The sequence below is a fragment of the Pectinophora gossypiella genome, chromosome 5 (assembly GCF_024362695.1).
Source record: "Pectinophora gossypiella chromosome 5, ilPecGoss1.1, whole genome shotgun sequence".
In the NCBI taxonomy this organism is placed as follows: Eukaryota; Metazoa; Arthropoda; class Insecta; order Lepidoptera; family Gelechiidae; genus Pectinophora; species Pectinophora gossypiella.
The window spans coordinates 5,766,607-5,794,417 of NC_065408.1; the positions used below are offsets into that span (position 1 = coordinate 5,766,607).

The 27,811-nt window shown below is 38.1% G+C and overlaps 2 protein-coding genes across 3 annotated transcripts in view; one reads left to right on the forward strand and one right to left on the reverse strand.

The window, feature by feature from the left end:
- The window catches only part of LOC126366837 (antichymotrypsin-2-like), a 303,399-nt gene that overhangs the window by 49,027 nt on the left and 226,561 nt on the right, over window positions 1–27,811 (reverse strand). The gene's annotated exons all lie outside the window — the stretch shown is intronic.
- On the forward strand, window positions 18,427–21,945 carry LOC126366827 (uncharacterized). Its single transcript, XM_050010124.1, has one exon. The coding sequence runs from the start codon at window positions 18,775–18,777 to the stop codon at window positions 21,643–21,645; it is 2,871 nt and encodes a 956-aa protein (XP_049866081.1). The 5' UTR covers window positions 18,427–18,774; the 3' UTR covers window positions 21,646–21,945.

The following is a 27,811-nucleotide window of genomic DNA, read 5'->3' on the forward strand; positions in this document are numbered from 1 at the left end:
TGCCGCCGATACCATAAAATAAAAATCACCAGATTGTCCCAAAGTAAAATGATCTGTGGTTCAGAAGGCACGTTATGCCGTTGGTCCCGAGGACTTCGTATTAAAAGTGGCTGCATAGTGACATCTTCTTTCCGTGCCGTCCTCCAGCGATCATTACGGTGATCTTCACTTTGTCCACAGACGTACGAAACAGGGATCTGATGCTCAATCCGTACCACACGCGGAGCTTCCTAAGCCAAGATCTTTTCCGTCTAACTATGGCGCCCCCTGGATTGTCAATTGAAGGATTCTATATTTGCCACTTCCTCTTCTATCGTGTGGGTTGTGAGGTGGATTACCAACCTAATCAACCCTGGTGTCAGGGTTACTATTGAGCCGCCAAAGGCCCCTGACATGACTCATGTAGCGACTACGCAAATACATATCAGTAAGTAGTAACCGGGACCAACGGCTTAACGTGCCTTCCAAAGCACGGATCGTCGTACTTTCGGACAATCAGGTGATCAGCCTGTAATGTCCTAACCAGACTAGGGATCACAAGGTCATTTTTGTGATACGTCCCCACCGGGATTCCAAACCGGGATCGTGAGCCCAACGCTCAATCACTGGACCACGGAGGCCGTTGTGATCACTTGTAACTACTTATGCTCACCGCATTCGAGGTACTAGTTTGCGTGTATCAAAATAGACTATAGACCCAAGCAGCAAACGATCAAACATTTGAAATGATTTAATTAGTCTTAAGGGCGAGCAACAAGCGACATGCCATCTCGACAATAAGACTTCACGACAAGGTAATGAGCTCACGTGACCTGTCAACGTCAGACGTAGACGATCCGGCAATTTCCGCCAACTGACGAACGCGCTTCCAATTTCAACCCTCGGTAAGCAGCAAGCACTTTCCATCTTCTGTTTTTACAATAACGATTGGAGCGTTAACGAGGAAGGGAGGCTTGCCCTTAAACGCGTATGTTATTATTGTTTTCTGTCGTGTAACAAATGCTTCAAGCGCATTAGGGTAATTCTTCAGATAGACAGAGAGATCAAAACCGTATAGAAACACGCTTAGGCAGAAAACATGTATGCGATAAGTGCCTTAACATAAGCAATCACATGGGCGATTCTCACACGACACAGCGCACTGTTGCGGTTGGCGGTGAAGCGGTTTGTAGGTCGCATTGTCTCGTATATAATCACGTGACATAGAATAAGGAGTCCCGTAATTCTTAATACACGTACATGAGAGATGGGTTGTATGGCTGGCAACCGTCAAAAATAAAATAAAAAACATTTCATCGCGTCGCATCGTCAGCCCGTAGCGGCGGTGTGGGGCGTCCTTTGAGTATCGCTTAATAGTGCAATAAATATGCTGAATGTATATGCTTGTTTATGTTAGTGTACTGAATGTACCTACTTACCTAACTTTATAAGATGTATGGTTCCCAGCCAGACTAGGTACACCAAAGGAGGAAGACTTACCTGAAACAAAAATATATGTAATATTATCATCATAATCATCAATTTAAGAGCCACGCTCTTGTCGGTGGAGCATTTTCCATGCTACTTTTTTAAGGAAAAATAGGGCCTCTTGCCTCCCGCTCCGTAGTATTCTGTCTGACGCAAGTGGGGTGGCGCCCAGAGTAGTCTATTACAAAGCCATACTAGGACTCCTGTCCTCCGCTTCTGAATAGTAGTGACAGTTACTGCTACCGTCTGTCAGGTTCCAGGTTACTGTCCCTGTGACTTGCCCCTTCCGTCCTGCAATACCATATTCCTTATAATTTATTATCTTCGGCAAAAATCACAATCTCAATTACTTAGAAAACCTAAGTAAAAAGAGAAAGTACATATAAATAATATATCATATTTTGTGGAAACACAAATTTCTCTTTCCTTCATATGCTTCATATCCTTTCTTTCCTTCATGCTACTTCTCAGAAATCAAAAATCTTCAGAAATGAATGGAAGAGGAATACATGTTGTGTCGACCCCACCTAGAGTGAGATAAGGACAGGAGGGTGATGATGACTTATAAGTACTTAGAGGATTCGATACAGGGATCGCGGATCCCGCGGTTCCGGGATCCCGGTCATATTTTAGTTCCGAAATTTTCGGGATTAAATTTAATGAATCCCGGGATTTCCGTGATTATTTTCTTTTTATATAAGTTACTAAAAATGTGCGTGTAAACGTGTATACATAAGACTTAAAACTTCTGGCTGTGATTTGACTAAAAATCTCTAATATCTAAAAGGTGACACTGTGTGTTTCCATTTCTAACTTTACCCCTAGGTACCTGTACTATTATTCCAACATTCAAGCATATTTTTGGACATTGCTTATTGTCATAATGTATCTTCCAGACAATCTTGATTTTTTTATTTACCAAGTATGGATTGAACTGGCGTTCCCTGATTGTAAAGCAAACCGTGGTGTACTACAGTGACACGTTCTTCTCTTCTTCTATCGTGTGGGTTGTGGGAGTACCAACCTCACACGACTCGTGTCGTGTCGACACGACACGAGTGACACAGGTTATATTATTATATATTGTATTAAATCACAGCAAAATACGTTTATTATATTTTAAGTGCATAATTACATGGTTTCATGCATTCGCAAGGCTTTGCTAGAGGGCTCAGGAACCACGGCATTATGGTACTTAGTTTTGTTTTCACGGATTAGTAATATTATAAATTTGATTTCTTTACATTATATCATTACAAATCTGTGATGATGATGTTTTCAGTTTATTTTATAATAATAAACACTTCACTTTACACTGACGTGTTTGACACTGTTATGAGTATTACCATAACCTAAAAAAATTATAAAAAAAACATTAGCATTTTATAATTTATCTTTGACCCCGTAAAAAAAGAGTATTTCACTGGGTCATAAATACATTGCAAAACTTAATCTAGAAAAAGAAGACGAGCTAAGATAATAAAAATAAAAATCAATTATATTTTTATATTTAACTTATTTTTGAGTTTTAATTACGAATTAAGTAACAATGAGTACGATTGTTGACGGATTCTATTTTGTCGTTTTGTAAATAGTAGATATCTCATGTTCTTTTTTCAGGTAGATTTCGGTTTAGGAATCCGAAGAACATCCACTGGAGGTCTGTGTTATTCGATGGTGGAACACAGATAATATTATATTAAAGAGTACCTAAGCGTTTATCATACGTATATTAATCTATAATAAAACCCGATACATACAGACGCGGTATCCCGGGTGATTGCTGGTCGAGATTTATGTGTAAACATATATGTGCATGCAAACTCGAACATTAAAAAAAGCCTCTGCCTGGAATGGTCCGTTTATTAGAGCTTAAGTCAGGGTCCAAAAGAGTAAACTTTAAAACGTTTTAAAGTAGGTAAGTACGGCTTTAAAATAGGATAATTCTGACAATAAGTAGCTAACTGAATAATCTAGTTAAACGAACTATTCGCTGTAAGTATATACAGAATTCAAAGAAGCATTATGGCACTTGAATATCGTACAAAAGGCAATTTTCTAATGGAACAGCTTCCTGCTGTGGTTTTAATCCAATTACGATTATAATGGTCTTTGCATCTTCAAAATATTAAAGACGCTTTCTTTTAAAGGTATTACATGTGCCAGTTAGACTTCCCTAAGAAAGCTTATTGTTTTAAAAGCCGTCATTGCTCGTTTGAGAGAACGCGTGATTTGACGCGATTCCACACACACAGCGCAACGACGCGGGTGGCGGTGAACCGGGTTGTAGGTAGGAAATGCAATCCCGATCTCACGAGATCTCGTATAATTTATTGGTATCAATCCCGAAACATAATATGACGAGATTTCATTCGAGATTGACGGGATTGGGCGAATCTCCTTGAGTTATAATGTTTGTTTTGATTGTGTAAACTGAATTATTTAGTAATAGAAGAATAAAGGTTTTTTGTTTTCTTTCTAAACATCAGATTCAGCTTTTAATTAACCTCACTATCACAAACAAGCACTATTCATCGTTTTCAGCCATCCTAACTTTATATTTTTTTATGAACTAGGCGGGAACTCGAATTTGCGTTCTCGAGTCGGGATTGCATTCCCTAGTCTACATAGTTGTAGGTCACATTTACTTGTATGTAGCGCGGACGTAACACCCCGCGGTGGGGCAGTTCTTGGCTCGTGATGAACCGCGTTACCGCCCACATTCGCGCAGCTAGGTGGTCAATGTGGTCATCCGCGCGACGAGGTGGTCAACGTGGTCATCCGCGCGGCGAGGTGGTCAAAGTGGTCATCCGCGCAGGGAGGTGGCCAATGTGGTTATCTGCGCGACGAGGTGGTCAGTGTAGTCATCCGCATGGCGAGGTGATCATCGTGGTAATCCGCGCGGCGAGGTGGTCATCGTGGTCATCCGCGCGGCAAAGTGGTCAAAGCGGTCATCCGCGCTGCGAAGTGGTCAAAGTGGTCATCCGCGCGGCGTGCTGGTCAATGTGATCATCCGCGCGGCGAGGTGGTTAATGTGGCCATCCGTGGGGACAAGCGTCGTCTACTGCGCTGGTACGCGGTGTTGTCGCGTGAGAATTGCCTTGATTCCGAATTCTTTGTTACCGAATTAATGTTGGGATCATTATAAGTATGTATAATTGGCGACACGTGCTTAACAGTGAAGGTGAGGGAAAACATCATGAAATGCACATGCTCGAATCATGTGTTTTCGGAGGTAATGTGACCTAACCTGTGATTGGGGTACTTTTCTCATTGGATTGGTAGATGAGATTGACAGTTGTTTGTGCAAACACCAGATTTACCAATAATTCAATTAAAGTACCAATGTATTTACCCCGTGAGAAATGGGATTATGCTGATGACTTCTAACTTCCTTAAAAGATTGTACGCAACGAGTAAGAACATTCAGCGATCCTTTCGAAAACTCAAAGTCAGTATTGGAACTCCATTTGGTACTAATTAAATGGGCAACTTGGAACAAACTTTATGCTATCAGAGTAATAAATAGTCTAAATTTGGATACAGATTATGAACAAAATGATATTGATGGATTTAGGGATCTGGAGTTAAGTAGGTTACCCTTATAGATTTAGCACGTAACTATGTATGTGTAAACATTACGTTACGTTTTGTGGGTAAGTAGGTAAGTAAGTACATTGAAATCGATACCACAAAAAGAGAAAAAAAGAAAACGACAACAAAAAGAGAAGCTTTTGCATTAAATATAGCGTATCGTTGAATATATTTTTCAAAATGAACATCTCTCAGTCCGTCACAGAATTGTGCTGAGAGCAAAATTAGAACAGATTATTCAAAATAAGTTCAAAAATGTTAATCTGGATTCAAACTCAAACTGAACTGAGTTTGAACTGTCCTAGCCATTTGAATCTCAAAACAATTTATCTTCCCTTTATTTCTACCTAAATAATTCATATAAAAGTAAGTCATAGATGGCCGATAAGCCCATTCTCGTCTATATAATTGGTTCCGTGCCCCAGCCACTGGGTTTTATCGCATGAAAGCTTTATTAATGCAGGCACTCCATCTTACCTTCTTTATCTACAAACTGTGTTATTATTTTGAATTTATTAGACAATAAGATATTCAAGCCTTTGGTGGTTAATTAGCCTTTATTACCTAAGTAGAAACAGAATTGAGATGATTGTGGTGCTCGTGCAGAAGCGCACTCAATAATTGTTTCCGAAGTGGTAGATTGTGGGATCGACTCTCGTTAGCAATAATTGGTTTGTTAGAAGTTGAGAAAATAGTTTGATATTATTTACAAATTACAAAAAAAAAATAAAAATATATTATGTATTTATCTAACAGTTTATTGTACACATAGAAACAAAGACATTAAGGGTGGTATTAATAAACTATTGAGACTGCCCTCAAGATCATGTCAATGTGACAGTTCTTATATAAAAACAGGGACTTGAGCATGATCTTGAGGGCAGTCTCAGCCAAGATTAGTTCATTAATACCACCGCGCCGCCTTGACGGGGACCTGTGGACGGTAGTCGGGGGACCGCTGTCCACAACATAGGTCCCGTGCTGTAGGGCTCCCCAAGTGTTCCGGGCAGCCCTCGGCGGAGGGGGAGGCGCTTGACGCGCTCCCATGGGCGCTGGGCCCCAAAGGGCATCCGCCGGCGGGGACGCGGTTGTGTGCAAATGCGTTCCCGTATCCCCGCCACACGGCGGCAAGGAGGAACACCGTTGGGTTTTAGTGGGTATACCGGGTGGTGACACCCGGAGTGTCCCACATAACCACGTTGCCCCCCCGGGCGGCGTGGTATGCGTAACGCATTTCCCAACGTTAAAAAAAAAAGACAAACATTTAGCTTATTATATTTATTTGCTAATTGGGAGTTTTGAAGTCATTTTTTTTGTTCGTATCGAGTTTTATTTCTCGTTTAATCTTTGGTATGTATCATGGTTATTGATGAAAAAACATTGTACGTATTATTAATTTCTATAGGTATAAGGTAAAATAAATGAATATGGAAATATTTTACTGAAAATCCTATTAAAAAAATGTATGAAATGGACTCGGAGGGTTTCGTGCCACCACAACAAATGCTTCATCCTATCTAATCTATACTTTTCTATGTCTATTTAACGAAAGATAAGGAATCTGGTAATTTTGAAGTTCATAAGCACCAACAAGAAATATCAGAAATGGTATAATAATTCACTCTAAAGGGATTAAGATGCTTTTGACTTTGGGATGTTACTTACTCTTTGAAGTCAATATGCGGTGAGGATTCCAAGAAATATCTTAGAAATTATCTGTATAGATTTCTGTATTTGAGACGGGCTCTGACAGGCCTTGATATCTGATATTACCGAGTAACTGACTTAATTTATCAACCCTTTATTTTATTACTGCCATTCCATGGTTTTGAATAGGAAAACCAGTGATTGTAAAACAATATTTTTGATGAAAAGCTTTGTAGTCAGAGCACACATACTCTACAAGTGATGGGTGTTTGAGTAATTTGACTCTGCAGGTTAAACTTAGGCTAAGAGCAGACTCAGCGAATGCGGTGCGAACGCACCGCTCAAAACGCGCGAAGATTCAGTAACAAAGTAAAAGTAGGTTAGAAAGTGATAATCAAGAAGATATGAAAGCATGTGATTAACTATCTGGGAACAGATATTAGGCAGCCAAATTACTAAATTGTATAAATAACAATATTTTATGTTTATTTTTTTAAAAACGACTAGGTTTACGAACGAGGTTTTTCTTGCAACTTCTTTTCCCCGGCTGCACAGGTTGTGAGAAGCTGCAGTAGTTTTAGGCGGATGAGACGTTCGTTATGTAAAAAAATGACGATTCAAAATAAAGATATTTTTTAATCGCTTCTGTAAAAAACCGGACCTGTAAAATTTTCAGGTTAGGTAAGCGGACCCTGTGAAAAACGGGATAATGCTAGGGAGATATATGATGCATAAAAAAAAACATTACTAGATTGGAGAGGGAAAATTATGTTTATCATCATAATTCAAGAAACAAATTCTTTAAGATCATACAATGTATTATGTATTTCATGGGATATACCTACTTAGACAATGCAAAAGAGCCGTCAATCAAACAAGTGGGTGTATAATATAGGTTGAGTACTCCCTTTTGTGGAAATATCAAAGTAATTTTCCGTAATATCAGTTGTCTAACTGAAAGGGTCGTTCCGGCAATCCGATCTACAGCAAATAGAAAATATGATTAAGGTCTATTCGCGCATGTACCCTCTTCTCATTTTTCAACGAATATTTAAAATAGATAGATAGATAAAATACTTCATTGGACACAAGATACGGAAATAAGTATAACTGATATATAAAGGCACAACAAGCGGCCTTATTGCTCATTCAGCATTTAAGGTTAGTTTCCATATTTCTATATCAGTTTAATACATGAAATTAATAAGCATAAAGAGCCTAGGTGAAGAAAACCTACTGCATAAACTATTTGTCCAGTCCACAATATAAAACGAAAAAAAAAAGGATACTTACCCTTACAATTTACACTTAATGCGAGGGTGCCAACATCAGAATGGTTTATCCTGCGTAATGTACGCGATAACGTAAACACTTAGGCAGAATTTGAAACTTCCTAGAGGATCTTCAGTAATAATTATTGCACATTGCAACCCTACGGTGGTCATCTTCATCATCAGCCCATTAACGTCCCCACTGCTGGGGCACGGGCCTTCCCTATATAGGATAGGGAGATCGGGCCTTAAACCTTCACGCGAGCCCAGTGCGGATTGATGGTTATTAACGACTGCTAATGCAACCGGGACCAACGGCTTAACGTGCTTTCCGAAGCACGGAGGAGCTCGAGATGAAAACTTTTTTTTTTGTGGTCACCCATCCGTAAAACTTCAACAATCGCAGACCGAGCGCGTTTACCGCTGCGCTACCGAGCTCCTCAAGGAACGGTGGTGATTACGTGTAGCTAAAGTATAGAATAAAGAATAATATTACGTATAGAACGGACACTCTCCGCCCCGCACCATTTCGTTTCGCACGTCAAGTTAGATTTACCTCACCCCCTCTGCGTCTTAGTTTAGTCTAAGTGGGCGTAAGTCGCTAAGAAGTAAGTGGGAGCACACGCAGACTGTCTCGATAGCACTTACGCGGTAAGCTGGCACGCGATTAGAATGAGATTTTTCAATGGAGTGTCTAGGGTGTTGCTGAACTGCTGACATGACCCTCGATCAGGATCCGTACAGTGAGTCATTCATTGGTACACTACGAATACATTTTAGGGTGTGTTCCCGTTGAAGCAGAGCGGAGCTAACGAGTAGAGTAGTCTCCAACTAGTCAAATCAGTTACTTTTTACTAAACGTCAAAACACGAAATTACTATGGAATTTGTGTGAAAAAGCACACTGTGACGTCATAGAAAAACGTGATAAAATGTCGGTCTTATGATTAAAATAGAAAAAAGAAAATGTTTTTCGTTAGTTATAGATCTGTCTTTGTTTAGTAATCAGAATTTTCATAATTTATTTTGAAACCAGTACAGTCATGAGCAATATCATGTACCGACATTAGGACTCTGTCGCACTAACATATTTGACATTTGTCAAAAAAGTTAATGTGACATGGTATCAAAGTGTATACATATATGTATTAATGCTCGTGACCGTACACGACTCTATTGGACGGAGGAATTTGCCGATGCGAGTGAGAAAAAGAAGATGTCTTCTTACTATGATTGCCGAATAACCAATATTAGAAGTGTATGTACTATTATGTCCCTTGGTCTCGCTATGCGATTTCATTCATATATTTTTATTTTCTAATTCTTTGAAGAAGGTTTTTACGGAAAGAAAAATTAAGCAAATTGCCCTGCAAATAAAAAAAACTTAAAAATTAACCGGAATCCACGAGGACTAGTACTACAATAAAATATTTTATTACACTCACAAAAAATCAACGAGTTTTTATGATAAAGTACCATATTTTTCCTTTTATAAATTGAAAATTTTCACGCGAAATTTATCTTTTAATCCTTCTTCTTCTAAAACAATACCTACATACATTCTCAAGGTTAGTAGAATGTAACATAAGAGTCATTATTATTTTGGTATATTATTATTTCATTTATCTAACTAAAACTCACTAATGGCATGGTGTAACAAATATTCTAAACTAATGATCAGCCGACCGGCTCACATAGCCTGCTGGTCCCACTAGCTTTATTCTCGCAAATATTTTATCAATAACTATAGTAGTAACGGGAGAATACCTAACAAAGTGTGTAATTAAGGCGAAGAACCGAACAATACACAAGACAATCGACCGAAGTCACAGAACTGACGAGCTCAAGTTTCAACACCTTATTTGACACAAATTGGGATTCTGTTGTAGCTTCCTCTAAGCAGCATTTTTGGTCTATTCGAACATTAAAATATTGCCATAGCCGATCTTCTTCTTCTTTATGAGGATTACCAACTCCATTAACTCTGGGTTACTATTGAGCCGCCAAAGGCCCCGACATGGCTCATGTAACGACTACTAACTTGCATCAGTAAGTTCCGAAGCACGGATCGTCTTACTTTCGGACAATCTGGTGATCAGCCTGTAATGTCCTAAGCAAACTAGGGATCTCAAAGTGATTTTCGTGATAAGTCCCCACCGGGATTTGAACCCGGGACCTCCGGATCGTGAGGCGAGCGCTCAAACCACTGGACCACCAAAAAAAGCCTAAAAAAAAAGCCTATTATAAGATTAATGATTACCTAAATGATAAAAATGTCTGGTATTGAATGTGTTCCTCTAGTTATTAAATAACTTGTAATGTACCCTCATTGATTTAAAAGATGTGTTGCTGTTGCAGTTTCTTGTCATTTCTTCTCCTCAGCCATAACACCTTGCGAAATGACGTAAATTCAAAAATGTTACATTGACCTTCAACAAGTTTATCCATGATAATTACGTTGAATAAATGATTCTGATTCTGATTCTGATACCGAGGCCATGGCTGATAATCATGAGACACCCGTGGTAGGCTAGTTGGAGGAACACTTGACTCTCACTGTGATGATAAACCAATGATTTTAGAATTCATGTTTGGATTATAAACACACCCAACTACTTACCCAAGATTCGCATTCTCGATAAATGCGTTTCGGAGGTATGTGACCTAACCTGTACTGGGGCTGGTTTTTCCTTCGTGAGTTGGAAGGTCTAACAGGCAGTCGCTTCTTCAGTTTAGGTGATAGGACCCCGTGAAAAATGGGACAACGCTGTGATAATTGATCAAATTGGTGGAGGACCTCGGTAAACGCGCTCGGTCTGCGATTGTTGGAGTTAAGCAACTTTCGCAAAGGCCGTTCATAGGATGGCTGGCGACAAAAAAAAACAGTTTTAATCTCGAGCTCCTCCGTGCTTCGGAAGGCACGTTAAGCCGTTGGTCCCGGCTGCATTAACAGTCGTTAATAACCATCAATCCGCACTGGGCCCGCGTGATGGTTTAAGGCCCGATCTCCCTATCCATCCATAGGGAAGGCCCGTGCCCCAGCAGTGGGGACGTTAATGGGATGATGATGATGAATTGATAACATTATGATGAACAGTATAATCATGGTGACAGCTGATCATGCCATCACCATTTCCCACGGTCGGTTTTTTGGAGCAGTTGATCGCTTTATGTTTTTTATTCGTTCTAAACACCTAAATCATGTTCAATACGACGAATTTTTTGTGCTTTATTTTTTTCCTTTTTGTTCAATGGAAGTCATTCTTATTATAGCAGGGGCAGGACTTTTTGTGTTTGCATTTGTTTTTTTGTAGTGGATGTCATTTTTATCACTAATTTAAGAGCCACGCTCTTGGCGGTGTAGCAGTCTCTATAAATACTCAGCATGCTACTTTTTTCTTAGTGATGTCATTATTATTATTATTTTTTTGCATGTATTGATGTATGTGACATCCTAATTGGTAATATCGTGAGTTGTGGGTTTCTGCTATTATAATTTATGTATACTTCAGCAACCAAGTGGAAGATTAACATGATAATATATTATACTTACTTAATATGTTTGCTCGACATTCTACACATTATTTAATTCTCTATGTAAAAACAGTTCTTAATTTTGCTTATTTACATTACAGTAAATTATAAATGATTTAGTCAACTTTTCTCGCCACGTGACCTAAATTTGAGAGAACTTCCTGATAAGAAGATTAATTAATAAATTGAGGATATTTATTAAACGTATTTATTACCTTTGATTTATAAACCACTTCGGGTACTTCATATAAAAAGCCTTCATACGTATTACACAGACACTTACACATTATGTGTGTGACGTTTTACACAGTCACTACACAATGTGTGTGTGTGTGGGGGGGGGGGGGGGGCGGGGGGGGGGGGGGCGGGGGGGGGGGCGGGGGGGGGGGGGCGGGGGGGGTAACCCTAGCTCAGTCTCTGGTGGGGAGCGGAGAGTTGCGGTTCTAGACGTGGTTATTATTCATTCCTTATTCTACGTCTATTTGACCTTCTAGAACAGTCAATTAAATCTTAATTTACTAAATTGACAAGAACACTCAGCTTGTTAGTTATGGACAGCTTTTCAAAATATAATGAGGGACTTTCCAATCCCAATTCCAATGTTGCTTATGACAAAAGATTTAAAAATAATAACAATATAGATAGCGTTGTTCACTTTTAACGTGGCCCCTCTCAAATTCACCGTCTACAGGTAATACAAAATCGTTTCATGCGGAAAGCCACGGGAGCTCCGTGGTTCCTTCGCAATGAAATTCTGCACATTGACCTAGGTCTGCCAACCATTGCCCAATGGCTCAAATTAGCTTCCAAACATTTTTTCGATTCTGCTCCGCACCACCCAAATCCCCTGGTAGTTGCGGCTTCCGAATACATCCCGCTTAGGGACGGTACTGAAAAGTATCGGCGTCCGAAGGACGTAATATACGATCCCGACGACCCGATTACTCTAGCCATAGCCAATCAGCTCGCGACACCAAACACTTCAGGACCCCGATACCGACCCCGCCGGCGTGGTCGACGATTTCCCTCATTCAGCGCTTATCGCTATCGACCCACTAGGGTCGATTAATTCTTTCAAATATTTTTCCTCTCAGACGACGCCCTGAGCCGAGGTTCGCGCCCAACTGGGCACCCTCAGGCCTATTGTCTTAAACGTTGTACCGGGTGAGAGCCTTCAGGGGTAACCCTAGCTCAGTCTCTGGTGGGGAGCGGAGAGTTGCGGTTCTAGACGTGGTTATTATTCATTCCTTATTCTACGTCTATTTGACCTTCTAGAACAGTCAATTAAATCTTAATTTACTAAATTGACAAGAACACTCAGCTTGTTAGTTATGGACAGCTTTTCAAAATATAATGAGGGACTTTCCAATCCCAATTCCAATGTTGCTTATGACAAAAGATTTAAAAATAATAACAATATAGATAGCGTTGTTCACTTTTAACGTGGCCCCTCTCAAATTCACCGTCTACAGGTAATACAAAATCGTTTCATGCGGAAAGCCACGGGAGCTCCGTGGTTCCTTCGCAATGAAATTCTGCACATTGACCTAGGTCTGCCAACCATTGCCCAATGGCTCAAATTAGCTTCCAAACATTTTTTCGATTCTGCTCCGCACCACCCAAATCCCCTGGTAGTTGCGGCTTCCGAATACATCCCGCTTAGGGACGGTACTGAAAAGTATCGGCGTCCGAAGGACGTAATATACGATCCCGACGACCCGATTACTCTAGCCATAGCCAATCAGCTCGCGACACCAAACACTTCAGGACCCCGATACCGACCCCGCCGGCGTGGTCGACGATTTCCCTCATTCAGCGCTTATCGCTATCGACCCACTAGGGTCGATTAATTCTTTCAAATATTTTTCCTCTCAGACGACGCCCTGAGCCGAGGTTCGCGCCCAACTGGGCACCCTCAGGCCTATTGTCTTAAACGTTGTACCGGGTGAGAGCCTTCAGCGCTCCCCATTTGTCCGGCCAAGTAGTTAATGCCATCTGCGGCAAATCTACAATAAGTCACGTCAAAAAAAAAAACCTTTAACGTGATAATTACCTATTTTCTCATTGGGGCACATAATTATTCAAAAATATAATGTAAATGCAGAACCATATATGAAACTAATTGTTGCTTGATATTTGGATCATTATTATGTATGGAATGATGTTACTACCTATATTGTGTCAAATTATACGAAATTTACTATTAGTAGTAATAGTAGTGCTGTAAATTAACAAACATTTATACGAAGTCCGTTATAGTTTGAAATACTAACCCATCTAGATTTGAGTTTCTCTATTATTAACAGTATATCAGTGGATAAGAAAATGACAGGTACTTATAACTTAAAATAAAATTAGATGGTGTGTACGGTCACGAACATTAATATGTATACATACACTTTGGTACCATGTCACATTAACTTTTTTGACAAATTGAACTGTAAGTCTCATTAAATGTCAAATATGATAGCGCGACAGGATTCTAAAGTGGGTACATGACTGTACTGGAATCAGAGCTATGCACAATTTTTTTTTTTAAATTTCCAACAAAATATGTTTATTGCTACTGAGGTGTCCTTTAATAATTCATTTCTTAATAGCATCTTCTTTCATCCTTAATAGCATCATGGTAATTTCATTTCACTTTTACAGTTTAATTTAATTAAGTAATTAAAATTGTTCACGAACAAGATTCAAATATTTCAATCCTTTAAGACACAACCCGTGTCAAAGATAATAAAATAGCATTATAAAAACTCGGAAGGGTATTATATTAATACAATTTTGTTAAATTAGGTGTTACCCCCATCATAATAGCTACCTCACTTCGGAATTTAGTTTCCTCGATTAATTTACCATTTTACCTACTTAATTAACAGAGTTGAGAAATTTAATTAATCCTTTTGTGTTAACTAAATTAGATAAGACATAATGGAGAAGTTTTTGGACCAACCTGACCCTTTGGCGGTTCGGCTTTTCGCGACCTCTTAAACTTTTAAAGATTATGAATTTTCTATTTGACTTTCTTATTGTTTATCCGATAGAAAGAATCCTTATAATGTTTTTGTCAGTTACTTAGATTTCGTCTTGTTATATTAATAACAAGAGCAATCGTTGTATTGTTTTTTATTATGGTATTTATTAAAAACATCATAGAAGGAAAGCTACAACGAAAGAGAGGAAGGGGAATACCAAGAAGAGCGTACATGGAACAGATTAAAGAGAAGGTGAACGTCGTGTCTTATAAGGAAGTGAAGGAATTGGCCTTTGTTAGGTAAGAATGGAGAATACTACACCGACAAGAGTGTGGCTCTCAAATTAGTGATAGATAATGATGATGATTTTAATAAAGATAAAGTAGGTAACATAGGGTATCTAAGGTCCACATTATACCTGTTATGAGATTAATTGGATAAGTTTCCTGCGAATGCAGAATGAAGTATTTTGAAAGAAAAACATTAGCTAAAGAAATCTATGCTTCGGTATAAACAAAATTAGTAGGTAGTTAAAAGGCAAATGGCACGTTATCGTACAAAATTAAAGGTTTTTTGAAAAAAGAACATGTTAAGTAAGTACGGCTATTTCATACTGAGCTTTGTCTTTGTATTGCTAGTTCGTCATTACTAATTTGAGAGTCACGCTCTTGTCGGTGTCTCCTAACTACTTTTTTAGGGACAAATAGTACAGTAGGTTCTGTTATATATTAAATTACAGGGTAATCATATAAAATAAAAACTGTATACTCAATTCCTATTGCATTGACGTCAATGCAATAGGACTCCGGAACCATCAAGTTTCATTTCAATGGGAAATCGTTAGTTCGGGTTTGGAATTCGGATAGCAACTACGTTTTGTATAATTCTAATACATTTTCTTTAAATAAATCTTTTTAGCGTAAATAAAATTGTTTTTTAAAAAGCATCACCTGACCCACCCCGTAATAGTGGTGTCAGAAGTGGGATACCAGTGAATTTTTGCCGTTTCTTCGTCGATTCCTGGTATTCCATAACGCGTTCGCGTAAACGAATCTCATAAAATTGTGTGGAACATTGGTGATGTGTCTGTGAAATTACAAACTTATAAACTAATACGCTATTCCTGTCCGCTCGTCGTCGCCAACCCGACTCCGGAGTGACTTCCAAGTTCTCAAGTTATTTTCGTCACTTCGTCAAACTCCTCAAAATCTTCTAACTCACCGTCGAATTAATAATCACGGTTAAACGGCGACAGTCTACATTCCCCGCATCAGCTCGCCGATACTCGCCGTCTATCTGGAGGTCTAACCACGACAGTAAGCCTTACTTCGAGAAGCCTGCTGGTGGACCACCGAGACTGCATCCTGGGGCCAACAACAAAACTGTCAGAGTAAGCCTGCCAGTCGATCGCCGTCATATATTTTTCCTGCCGCTGCGTTGCCGCCGCCGTCACCTCGCTGCCGCTTTCCTGCACGTATCCTGATTTCGCTGGAAATGAAGATTTACAACGTGGTGTTCGCGCTGGTGTTAATGTGAGTAAAATATTTGATTCACTGTAATTGCTTCGCCACTCTCTTTTAATTAATCTTAACATTCTAAATTTTGTATCACTTAGTCGATTCCTAAATATCTCCTATTATATTACCTGTCTTAATAATCCAAAATCTAAAATAATAATCTAACCCTAATACTTACCTAAATCCTATTTACATACTTACGTACTTACTTACCTCTTATAATGGCGGAAAGCAAACCTCCATCAACTCCTTCAGCTTCGAAGAAGGTTCCTGAAATTTTCATATCTGAACCTTGTCCTCTTCAGGTTCTCTGTAATTTCATTAATCCATATAAGGGTGATCGAGAAACCCTAACCGCATTTCTGACAAATTGTCAAAATGCTCTTGATCTGGCTTCACCTTGCCAGAAAATAATATTATTAAAATATATTATAGCTAAATTAGAAGGCAAAGCACAGGTAGCATGTTCTAACAAAGTGTTTGAAACATTTGACGAATTAAAGTTATTCTTAAACCAAAACTTTGGAGAAAGGAAGCATTATAATCATCTGTTGTTAGATCTTCAATCATGTAAACAACAATTTAACGAAACTGTTGCACAATTCGCTTTGCGTATCGAAAGCTGCTTAACATCCTTGCAATCGGAGATACACAATTCAGCTTCCCTAAAAAAGGAGCTCGTCGGTCGACTCGCTATGACCGAAGACCTTGCCTTGTTTACGTTCAATTTAGGATTATCACCACGATTGAGCACAATCGTTCGATGCCGAGAACCGAGGTCATTGAACGATGCCATCAACATAGCTCTCGAAGAAGAGAAGCTTGAAAACCTCGTGTACAAGGTTAATCGTAACAAGCAAGCTCATTCTCATTCGGAAGGTATCTCCAAACCAAAACGCAACTTTCAAAATTCTATATCATCGCAACAAAATCCGATATCACAAAAAAATTGTAGATATTGTAAAAAACCGGGCCATGATATTTCGGAATGTTTTAAACGAAAACATAATAATTCCAAACGAAATTCTAATTATCAAAACAACAATCCCACGGCTCCTATAAATCATGTTGCGGACGAAGCGCAATCGGAGCCGGAGTCGTATAACAACTCGGATGGCCCGTGCGAACTATGTGATAACGATAATTTAAACTAGTAAACAGAATTACGGACACGTGTCGACGTAATTCTGCTCGTTTAGACACAAAAGTAAATTCTAAATCCTCTCGTGTCACTGCTTCCTTAAGTTATGCTAAAGCCTGTGCTCAAAACTCTCCAAAGAGAGTCACTGTATCCAAGAGCCAATCTAATTCAAAATCTCTATCTCAACCCTCTCATACGAGAGACTCTGTATCGTTGAGTCGCAATAAAAATATTGCACCCCTTAAACCTCAACCCTCTCATACGAGAGACTCTGTATCGTTGAGTCGCAATAAAAATATTGCACCCCTTAAACCTCAACCCTCTCATACGAGAGACTCTGTATCGTTGAGTCGCAATAAAAATATTGCACCCCTTAAATCTCAACCCTCTCATATGAGAGACTCTGTATCGTTGAGTCGCAATAAAAATATTGCATCCCTTAAATCTCAACCCTCTCATATTACGAGAGACACTGTTTCGTTGAGTCGCAATAAAAATGTTGCATCCCTTAAATCTCAACCCTCTCATATTACGAGAGACACTGTTTCGTTGAGTCAAAATAGTCATCCATTGCTAAACCCTAAAAACTCTCAAAATAGTGAAGGTCCTATATGTTCTATCTCTACTTCGTCGGAAAACAATACTATATATAAAGTAAACACAATTTCACATAAAATTTCATTACCGCATATATTATTAAAAACAAATTATGCGGAACACCCTTTATGTTTCTTAATCGACACCGGTTCAACCGTCAGCATAGCTAAACTAGCAAACTTTACGAATAAACCTTCACTATCCAACGAAAAAATTAAATTAAAGGGACTTAGCGATGATGACTCTTATTGTGAAACCTTAGGGTCATTCCAAATCAATTTCAATTGCATTACGTCATCCGAAAATCCTTCCACTATAACTTTCGATTTCAAGTTTCATGCTATTAGTGACAATGTTCAATTAAATTACGATGGCATATTAGGCAACGACTTTCTTAAAACTTTAGATGTCGATATTAGATATTCTCGCAACTGTTTGTATATGCGAGGTCATTCTCTACCAATCCGCTTCAATCGGCCCACATATGCCATTCCTCCGCGATCAGAAGCCATAATCGAATGCTCAATTTCTAATGATCTAAAGGAGTACGAAAATCTTAAAGAAAGTTTAGTCCTTGACCATTTTATTTCGGACGGCGTATATATTGCAAATTGTATCGTTCTTCTCAAACCCAATGGTCGAGTTAACTTATCTGTTCTAAATACTACTGAATCAAAGATCATCATTCGAGATTACCGCGTGAATCTCACTCCATATGATAAGCAGTCTTCAACACAAATATCATCTCATGATAATTTTAAAGACATTTACAATGTCCACGTTTTACATTCCGATAGGAATCAACAAGTCCTCGATCTTATACGAGCAAATCATCTTAATAATGAGGAATCCAAACGTCTACTTGAATGTTGTTCTCAGTACACAGATATCTTTCATCTGGAGGGAGAACCATTATCTTTCACTAGTGCACTGGAACATTCAATCAATACAAAGGACTCTGCTCCTGTCCATGTAAAATCCTATCGTTTTCCCGAATGCCATAAGGATGAAGTTGAAGGCCAAATCAAAACAATGTTAGAACAAAATATCATTCGTCCTTCAATGTCACCTTGGAGTGCTCCAGTTTGGGTAGTCCCTAAAAAGAAGGACGCGTCAGGGAAACAAAAGTGGAGGATAGTCATTGACTATCGTAAGCTTAATGACGCAACCGTTACCGAGATCTATCCACTTCCGTTAATAACGGACATCCTCGATCAATTAGGTCACTCCAAGTATTTTACGACACTTGATCTCGTCAGCGGCTTCCATCAAATAAAACTTAAAAAGGAAGACGCTGAGAAAACCGGCTTCACCGTCATCACAAATGGCACTTCAGGACATTATGAATTCACCCGTATGCCCTTCGGGCTGAAAAATGCCCCTTCAACATTTCAAAGATTGATGAACACTGTTCTAACAGGGCTCCAGGGTTTACATTGCTATATTTATCTCGATGACTGCATAATCTATTCTCATGATCTCGATTCACACATTCAAAAACTAAAACTCGTGTTCGACCGACTTCGTCAATTTAATCTAAAACTACAGCCAGATAAATGCGAATTCTTACGTCGCGAGGTCGCTTATCTAGGCCATATAATCACGGATAAAGGTGTGTCACCTAATCCCGATAAAATCAAGGCAGTCACAGACTTCCCTATTCCAAGGAATGCCAAAGACATTAAATCTTTTCTTGGCCTCGTTGGTTACTACCGACGATTTATCGAGAACTTCTCCAAAATCACCAAACCCTTAACTTCCCTTCTTAAAAAGGACGCAGAATTTAAATGGTCATACGACCAACAACAATCTTTCGATATTCTAAAAAATAAACTAACATCTGCGCCCCTCCTCCAATATCCGAATTTTAACGAACCATTTATTCTCACTACCGACGCTTCCAACTACGCTGTCGGAGCCGTGTTATCGCAAGGCGACATAGGTAAGGATAAACCCATTGCCTATGCGTCTCGAACACTCAATAAGGCCGAAGGTAATTACTCCACAATAGAAAAAGAACTTCTAGCTATCCTTTTCGGAGTGAAGACCTTCCGACCTTACTTATATGGTCGAAAATTTAAAATCGTCACCGATCATAGGCCACTTGTATGGCTTTTTAATGACAAGGACCCTGGTTCTAGATTAATAAGGTGGCGCCTAAAATTGGAGGAGTACGACTACGAAATAATTTATAAACAAGGGAAACTTAATTGTAATGCAGACGCTTTATCTCGTTGCCCTGTCAACGCTCTAAATGATTTTGGAGATCCCGATTCAACTCGTAATCCTTCTAATTCTAATTCTACTAATTCATCACCTCGCGTGTCCGATGACCCGAGTCCTTCTATTTCCGAAACTTATGAACAGTTCTTACAAATAAACCGTCAGCCAGACGTATCTTATAATACAATCATTGAAGAACACAATCAATCTCTACTTAAAGCTAAGTGTAAACTGATAGCTTATCCAACGTCAATTGACTTAGATGAATCTGTCCCATACTGTACAGAAATCATCAATTCCTCCACAAGCGAACCAAATATCCGAGACATCGATCGTGAACTTAACACTTATTATTCCACAAGTAATGATAAGCATGTCTTTACTCATCTATTTATTCGTCTCAATCACTATGACGAAATGTCTTATAAGGATATATTCAATGTCTTACGCGAATACAGAGATATGATCAAATACTGGTATTTGGAGGAAAAGGAATTCGCAATCTCAGATTTTTCCGATCCTTTTAACAAAATAGTTTACACTAAAATTTACAACATTCTATCTTTCCTATTCCATGATACCGGAATCAAAGTAAATATCTATCGAAATTCAATACTATATCCTACTCCTAGTGAAGTCAAAAACATTTTAAAAGAAAATCACGATTCTGTCTCAGCCGGACACCCCGGCGTATCTCGCATGTTTGATCGAATCAAATCTCAATACTGGTGGAAAAACATGCGCCAAGATATTGATGATTATGTAAAAAAATGTCGCTCGTGTCAAATAAATAAGCCTTTGCGCCAAGTGAATCGTGCGCCGATGATAATAACATCGACTGCCACAAGGCCTAACGAAAAGGTCTTCCTAGATTTAGTCGGTCCTCTCCCTGAAACTCACGAACATAAGTTCAAATTTATTCTTACACTGCAAGACGACCTGACTAAATATTCACAGGCTTATCCATTGCAAACATGTTCGGCCGAGGAAACGGCCAGATTATTCGTTCGGTATATATCTCACATAGGTATTCCCAAAATGATAGTCACAGATCAGGGAACTAACTTTTGCTCTGATGTATTTAAGCAATTAGAAAAGTTGTTCGGTATAAAGCATATATATGCATCTCCTTATCACCCTCAAACATGTGGTGCTCTAGAGAGGAGCCACTCGACTCTTAAAGAGTATTTAAGATCTTACATTGGAGAAAACCAGCACACGTGGAATCTGTATTTACCTACCGCTATGATTGCGTATAACACAAACGTCCATAGCACCACAGGATTCTCGCCTATGGAACTTTTGCTGGGTTTTAAACCTTATATCCCGAGTAGTATTGACTCTCTAGATAATAATACATACACCGACTACGTCAGAGCCCTTAATTATCGCTTATGTTACAGCCGACAAAAAGCTAAAGAAAACATTATATCTTCAAAAGAACGCTCAAAAAACTATTATGATTCACGTACTAAACCTACAACTTATAAAATTGGCGATATGGTATACGTTAAATGCCATCACAAACAAAATAAAGCCTTATCACCGGTGTGGAAAGGTCCTTTTCAAATCATTAAGCTAAATGGACACCACACCGTTACATTACTTATAAATAGAAAACATGTACGTCATCACTATGACGAAATAAAACTCGCAGCTGATCAAACGTTATCACCGTAACATAACGCGCGTCTCTATCTATTCCAGGGCCGCACCACCGGTTATTTGTGAATTCGTTTCACAAATCCGAGATAGTCCTGGACTTTTCTTCGACAAACTTCTAGATGTCAAATTCACTAACGGCGAATGGAATGTCGTTACGTATTTAGATATAAGTCATATTAAACCTAATTTAGATAAAGCGGAGTTCTTATTCGAAAGAGTAAATTTATTTTGCAATTCGTTTTCATCGTCAAAGCTAAAAACAGACTGTACTAACTCTCTGTCTGCTTTACATAATCAACATATAACTAATGTCAATAAATTTTCTTCCATATCATACTTACTTGTCGATGAACAACCCCGACGTCAAAAACGAGGTCTCATTGATTTTGGGGGCTCCATCCTAAAAACCTTTTTCGGCACTTTAGACAATGAAGATGCGATTAAATTCACTGACGCAATTGAACAGGTACAGACAGACGAAAAACAGTTGTCTTACCTGATGAAAGACAATATACATGTAATTAAGTCAACTATTTCAAATTTTAATAACTCTATGTCTAAGGTCAATGAAAACGAACAAAATTTACTTAAGAATATGGACACCGTGAATAATATGCTAAATAAGATTAGTAACTCTAACGATAAGCTAGAAATAAAATCTCAATTAAGTTCTTTATTCAATTCTTTAGAAGCTATAATTTTAACATTATCCTTCGATATAGATGATGTAAATAATGCTATCCTTTTTGCAAAGCTAAATATATTGCATCCTACTGTGCTTAGCCCTTATCAATTGTATAACGAGTTAGATAAGCATAGGAATGCTCTTCCTAAAAACCATGAGTTGGCAGTATCACTAACTCTACAAAACATTCATCAGCTATTAGACATTTCTAAACTCGTTTGTTATTATCACCTTAACAGAATAGTTATGTTAATCAAGATACCGCTCGTCTTACCTCAAACCTATAATCTATTTAATATAATCCCTTTACCCGTTCCTTACGACATTTCAAAACCAGATACTTTTGTACTTATTGCACCTACAAGTTCTTATGTAGCAATTACAGCTGATCATATGTTTTATTCACCGATAAAAGATATTGAGAAGTGTAAAGTGATCAGTGGCAAGTGTTACGTGTGCGTGTTAACGAACGTATATTCGACAATTGCGAATCCTACGTGTGAAACAACCTTAATCACCGAAGTAGTACAAAATTTACCCGATTCTTGTGAAGTTAAATTGTTACATGGACATGTAGATATTTTTCATAAGATAAGTAATAATAGGTGGCTCTTTGCCCAATCCGAACCAGGCAAATGCCATATCACTTGTAAGAACAACCCTATCAGTTATGATGAAATTTTGTTTTCCATTGGTATTTTAAAATTGCCAAAAAACTGTAAAGCTTTTTACAAAACTTTACAATTTGATCCTATTACTGAAAACTACATTTCCAATGTAACAAACTCAATTTCTGACTTTAACATAATACTCGATGATTGTTGTGAAAGGACTAAACTGAACAAAACATTGTCAAAATTACCTTATAATAAGCTTACAAATATTGATAACTTAGATTCACTGTTACATGCTAGTGTGCATTTAGATTACCTAGAAAAGGAATTAAATAGTATCGAAAGTCCAACTCATATGCAAAAGTATGGCATTCATTATATATCGTTAAGCTATGTCCTAGGAATAATATTTTTGTTGTATTTACTTTATAGATGTAGAAAACGTCTGTGTCGAAATAATCCTTCCACATGCTTAGTCCAGATATTTAACCAATGTCACAATAAAAATAGTTCTAACAGACCAGTAGCACAGACCGTAGTGATGTCGAATGTGCAGGAATCTTTCTCAGACACGGAAGATGAGATAAGGACACCAGTCGCAGTCAAAAGGAATATAATCCTTGCATCTCAAAAACACTCACCTTAACTTCAAATTCATACTTATTATTTTCGTCGATAAGAACTTATTATTAATATAGTAATTTTTAATATAATGTAACCGAAATCCAAGTTCGATCTGATTTTAATCTCACATCATTTTAAGGGTGATGTTCGATCTTATTCGGGGGGTTGTTATATATTAAATTACAGGGTAATCATATAAAATAAAAACTGTATACTCAATTCCTATTGCATTGACGTCAATGCAATAGGACTCCGGAACCATCAAGTTTCATTTCAATGGGAAATCGTTAGTTCGGGTTTGGAATTCGGATAGCAACTACGTTTTGTATAATTCTAATACATTTTCTTTAAATAAATCTTTTTAGCGTAAATAAAATTGTTTTTTAAAAAGCATCACCTGACCCACCCCGTAATAGTTCCCTCTTGCCTTACGCCTTGAAGTACTCTGTCTGACGCGAGTGGGACGGCGCTCAGAGTAGTCTGTCCGCCGCCTCTATGCATAGTACAGACAGTTACTGCTGCCCTCTGTCAGGTTCCAGGTTACAGTCCCACTACTACTAGGCATTACTAGTTCATAACACCTAAAATGGCTACAATCACGGCATGTGTCTTGTGAACATGCTTAAACAAGTTTGTGAAATAAATGCAAATTTTGTTTGAAGACTCATTCTTGTGTTGACTAGGTATATAAACATTTGGTTAAAAGCGTTGTTTGCTTAAAGTCTGGTTGTCCTTTGTAGTTTAAGGTCATTGTACTCATTAGTCGCACGTTTTCAGAATATTTTATATAAATCTTTGAAGTAGTGTAGATAGTTTCTTGAATCGTCTGGGGGAAAAGAAAACGTGATACCTACTTACGTTGTAATACTTGATTATTTTCGACTGTTACATTTTCAGATGCCTTTTACGATACCTTGGGGTCTAGGAAACATTGAAGCAATTCATTTAAAAATAAATCTTGTTATCAGACATTTTGTTGGCATTGCGTATTTACTTTTGTAAATGTCAAATTGCAATAATGAATTTTTAAATGAATAAATAACTTCTTTGATTTTTTTATTATTTTTTTATTATAACGAAAGTAGGGACGTACAATTAAATGTTTGAAATAACCTACAAAAATGCATTTTGGTGATAAAAAAAAATTGCCGATACTGTATCATCACTAATTTAAGAGCCACGCTCTTGACCGTGGATCATTCTCCATGCTACTTTTTAGGGAAAAATAGAGCAGTAGTTTCCCTCGTGCCTTCTACCCCGCAGTACTCTGTCTGACGCGAGTGGGATGGCGCCCAGAGTAGTCTATACTGTATAAATATAGATAAGTATTTCGTTTGATACCATTTTCCCCAACCATCGCAACATCCGCATCGTTTAGACATGCATCGAGCCAATGTCAGTATTAAAGTCAAAATTAATTGATATTGGACCGGGACATTTCCGGGAAAATATATTAAGTATACCTACGACTGTTTTGTATTTTTTTTTTATTTAAACAAACAACGTGTGTTTTATCATCACCAGCATGATTAGTTGAGTGGTTAAAGAATGAAAGCTTACAGACAATCAAATTAACAAACAAGTTAGGTTTGTATAGATTTACATTATATATCATATACGAAATACTTGTATATACACATCTTGTTCGGCTCTTGGTGTGTGTGGACTGTATGTGTAGTAGATGGTGAGAGGTCGAGGGTTCTAATTCCTATTGCAGCAAAACACCAGATTGTTCCTTGTCACTATTTCATTAAATTGTTATCGGTAAAATACACTTACACACTTTCGCGGGAGGCGTCGGCCATTCGAGTCGTACACTATTGCCATACCAAAAATATTATTATTTTTTACTTGTGTTGCCAGCAACTCATCTAAGTAAATAAAATATATATACGTCGTTTACCTAACGTTATCTCGTGTTTCACAGGGTCCGCTTACCTAGCCTGAAGATTTGACAGGTCCGGCTTTTTATAAAAGCGACTGTCTGTCTGACTTTCCAACCCGAAGGGAAAACCAGCCTTAAACAGGTTAGGTCACTTACCTCCAAAAGGCATTTCTCGGGAAGGTGGGTTTCCTCACGATGTTTTCCTTTACCACTAAGCACGTTGATAATAATTTAAGAGCCAAACATGAATTCAAAAAGAAGTTCGAAAATCGTTGGCTCGTACTGGGATTGGAACCTGCGACTTCATAGTGAAAATCAAGCGTTCTTCCAACTGGTGTACGGTCACGAGTACTAATATATGTACACTTTGAAACCATGTCACATTAACATTTTTGACAAATTAAACCGTCTCATTAAATGACAAGTGCGACAGGGTTCTAAAGTGGGTACATGTTATTGCTCATGACTGTACATACGCAAAGCAAAATCTCCCGGACATTTACTGATGTAATAATACTCAAGTGTTGTTCGACTAGACGTTCCTTTTCCTTGTTTTATTGTGTCATACCCTCAAAGCTTAGTATTGGGGGTAGTTCATACATATTTTGAACGTAAAGTTAAAGCATGGCATAATAAACTGCAGATATTGTGGTGTATATCGGGTCCCAACACGACCCGTCTCGTCACAACATATGGTGTCCAAGTCACTCGAGTTTATTTCTGCAAAGAGCTTTATACAGAAGGGACAGATGTTTTGATCTATAGAAGGCAATCAAATAAATCTACCTACTTTATTGCATACAAACAAAATATATAAGATATAACACATACCATAAGTTCACGATTTTATCCCTATTGGAGTAGTTACAAGTACATTTATCGTAAGATAAACTCATCATCATCAATTTAAGAGCCACGCTCTTGTCGGTGTAGCATTTTCCATTCCAGTCTATCAAAGGCCAATTCCTTGACTTCCCTATAAGACACGACGTTAACCTTTTCTTTAATCTGTTCCATGTAAGCTCTTCTTGGTCTTCCCCTTCCTCTCTTTCCTTCTAGCTTTCCTTCTATGATGTTTTTAATGAATTCGTCGTGTCTTATTAGGTGTCCAATCATCTTGCCTCTTCTGTCCTCAATAATTCTCAGTATTTGTCTCTTTTCCCTTACTCTTACTAGCACTTCCTCATTTGTAACCAGAATAGCAATGGCAAAACAAGCTTTCCATAACAAAGGGTGCATATTAAAGGCTAAGATTGCCAAATCTATCAGAAAAAGATGTGTCAAAACCTTCGTATGGAGTATAGCCCTCTATGGATGTGAAACTTGGACACTGACACAGAAGGACAGAGAGAGACTCGAGGCCTTTGAAATGTGGTGTTGGAGGAGGATGGAAAGAATAAGTTGGACAGAAAGGGTAAGATAAACTAAGTGCCCATAAATCACCGAGCTTTCTGTTGGACCAACGTGATAGGTGGACAAGTAAGTACAATAACATATGGACGCCGAATTGCTTAAAAAAATTTTTGCTTAATAATGTATTCCTACAGTACTACTGCCTTCCTACTAACTTCCTACAGTTCTTATGATCTCAGGCAGATTCACAATATGTGAATAGAAAATCGAAAATGATTATATATAATTGCGATCGAAATTCGGAATATATCGAGGGTTGAAAGGCAAATGGGTTTAAGCGACATTTTGTGAACTTTACAGGAGAGCCATTTAAAGTTTTATTTTTTCGAAAAAAATTCATATAAAAAAAACTACTGAATCAAAAGTGTTCAAAATGCTAAGAATTATTTTAAATTAAACGTTGCACAATTCTGTATTTATTTGATTCGAAAAATACATCAGTTATAGATTTTAGAAGTCGCTTAATACAAAATGGCTCAATTGATTTAAATTACAGTTGAAGGAAAAACGGTTGATATCCACTAGAGCCAAATATTGGCTAAAAGCAAAATGCTTTAAGAGACCTCTCACTTATTAGTTTGACTAAAGCTAAATGAGTTAAACGACTTCTTAAAAAAAGAAGACTAGAGGCAAATCAGCTTAACCTCCATTAAAGGTTATATGACAGGGAAGGAAAATATCTTAAGTGACCATCCGCTACTAATTTCAATTGTATGAAATCCAAATATTAGTAAGATCGGAAATAAAGTCGGTCCTTAAGCCGTTTTTCCTGGGAGAGATTTTAGTCGGGCAAGGCATTTACAGATATTTGTACCTTACAATATTAGGAAAAATCACGGCGGATATAATGAGTAAATCGATTTAATTAAGAAACAGGATCTAGAATATAACCATAAAGATTGTTACACATGCTTAATTCGACTTTTTAAGTATATGGTAAACCGCGTATGATGGCGGATG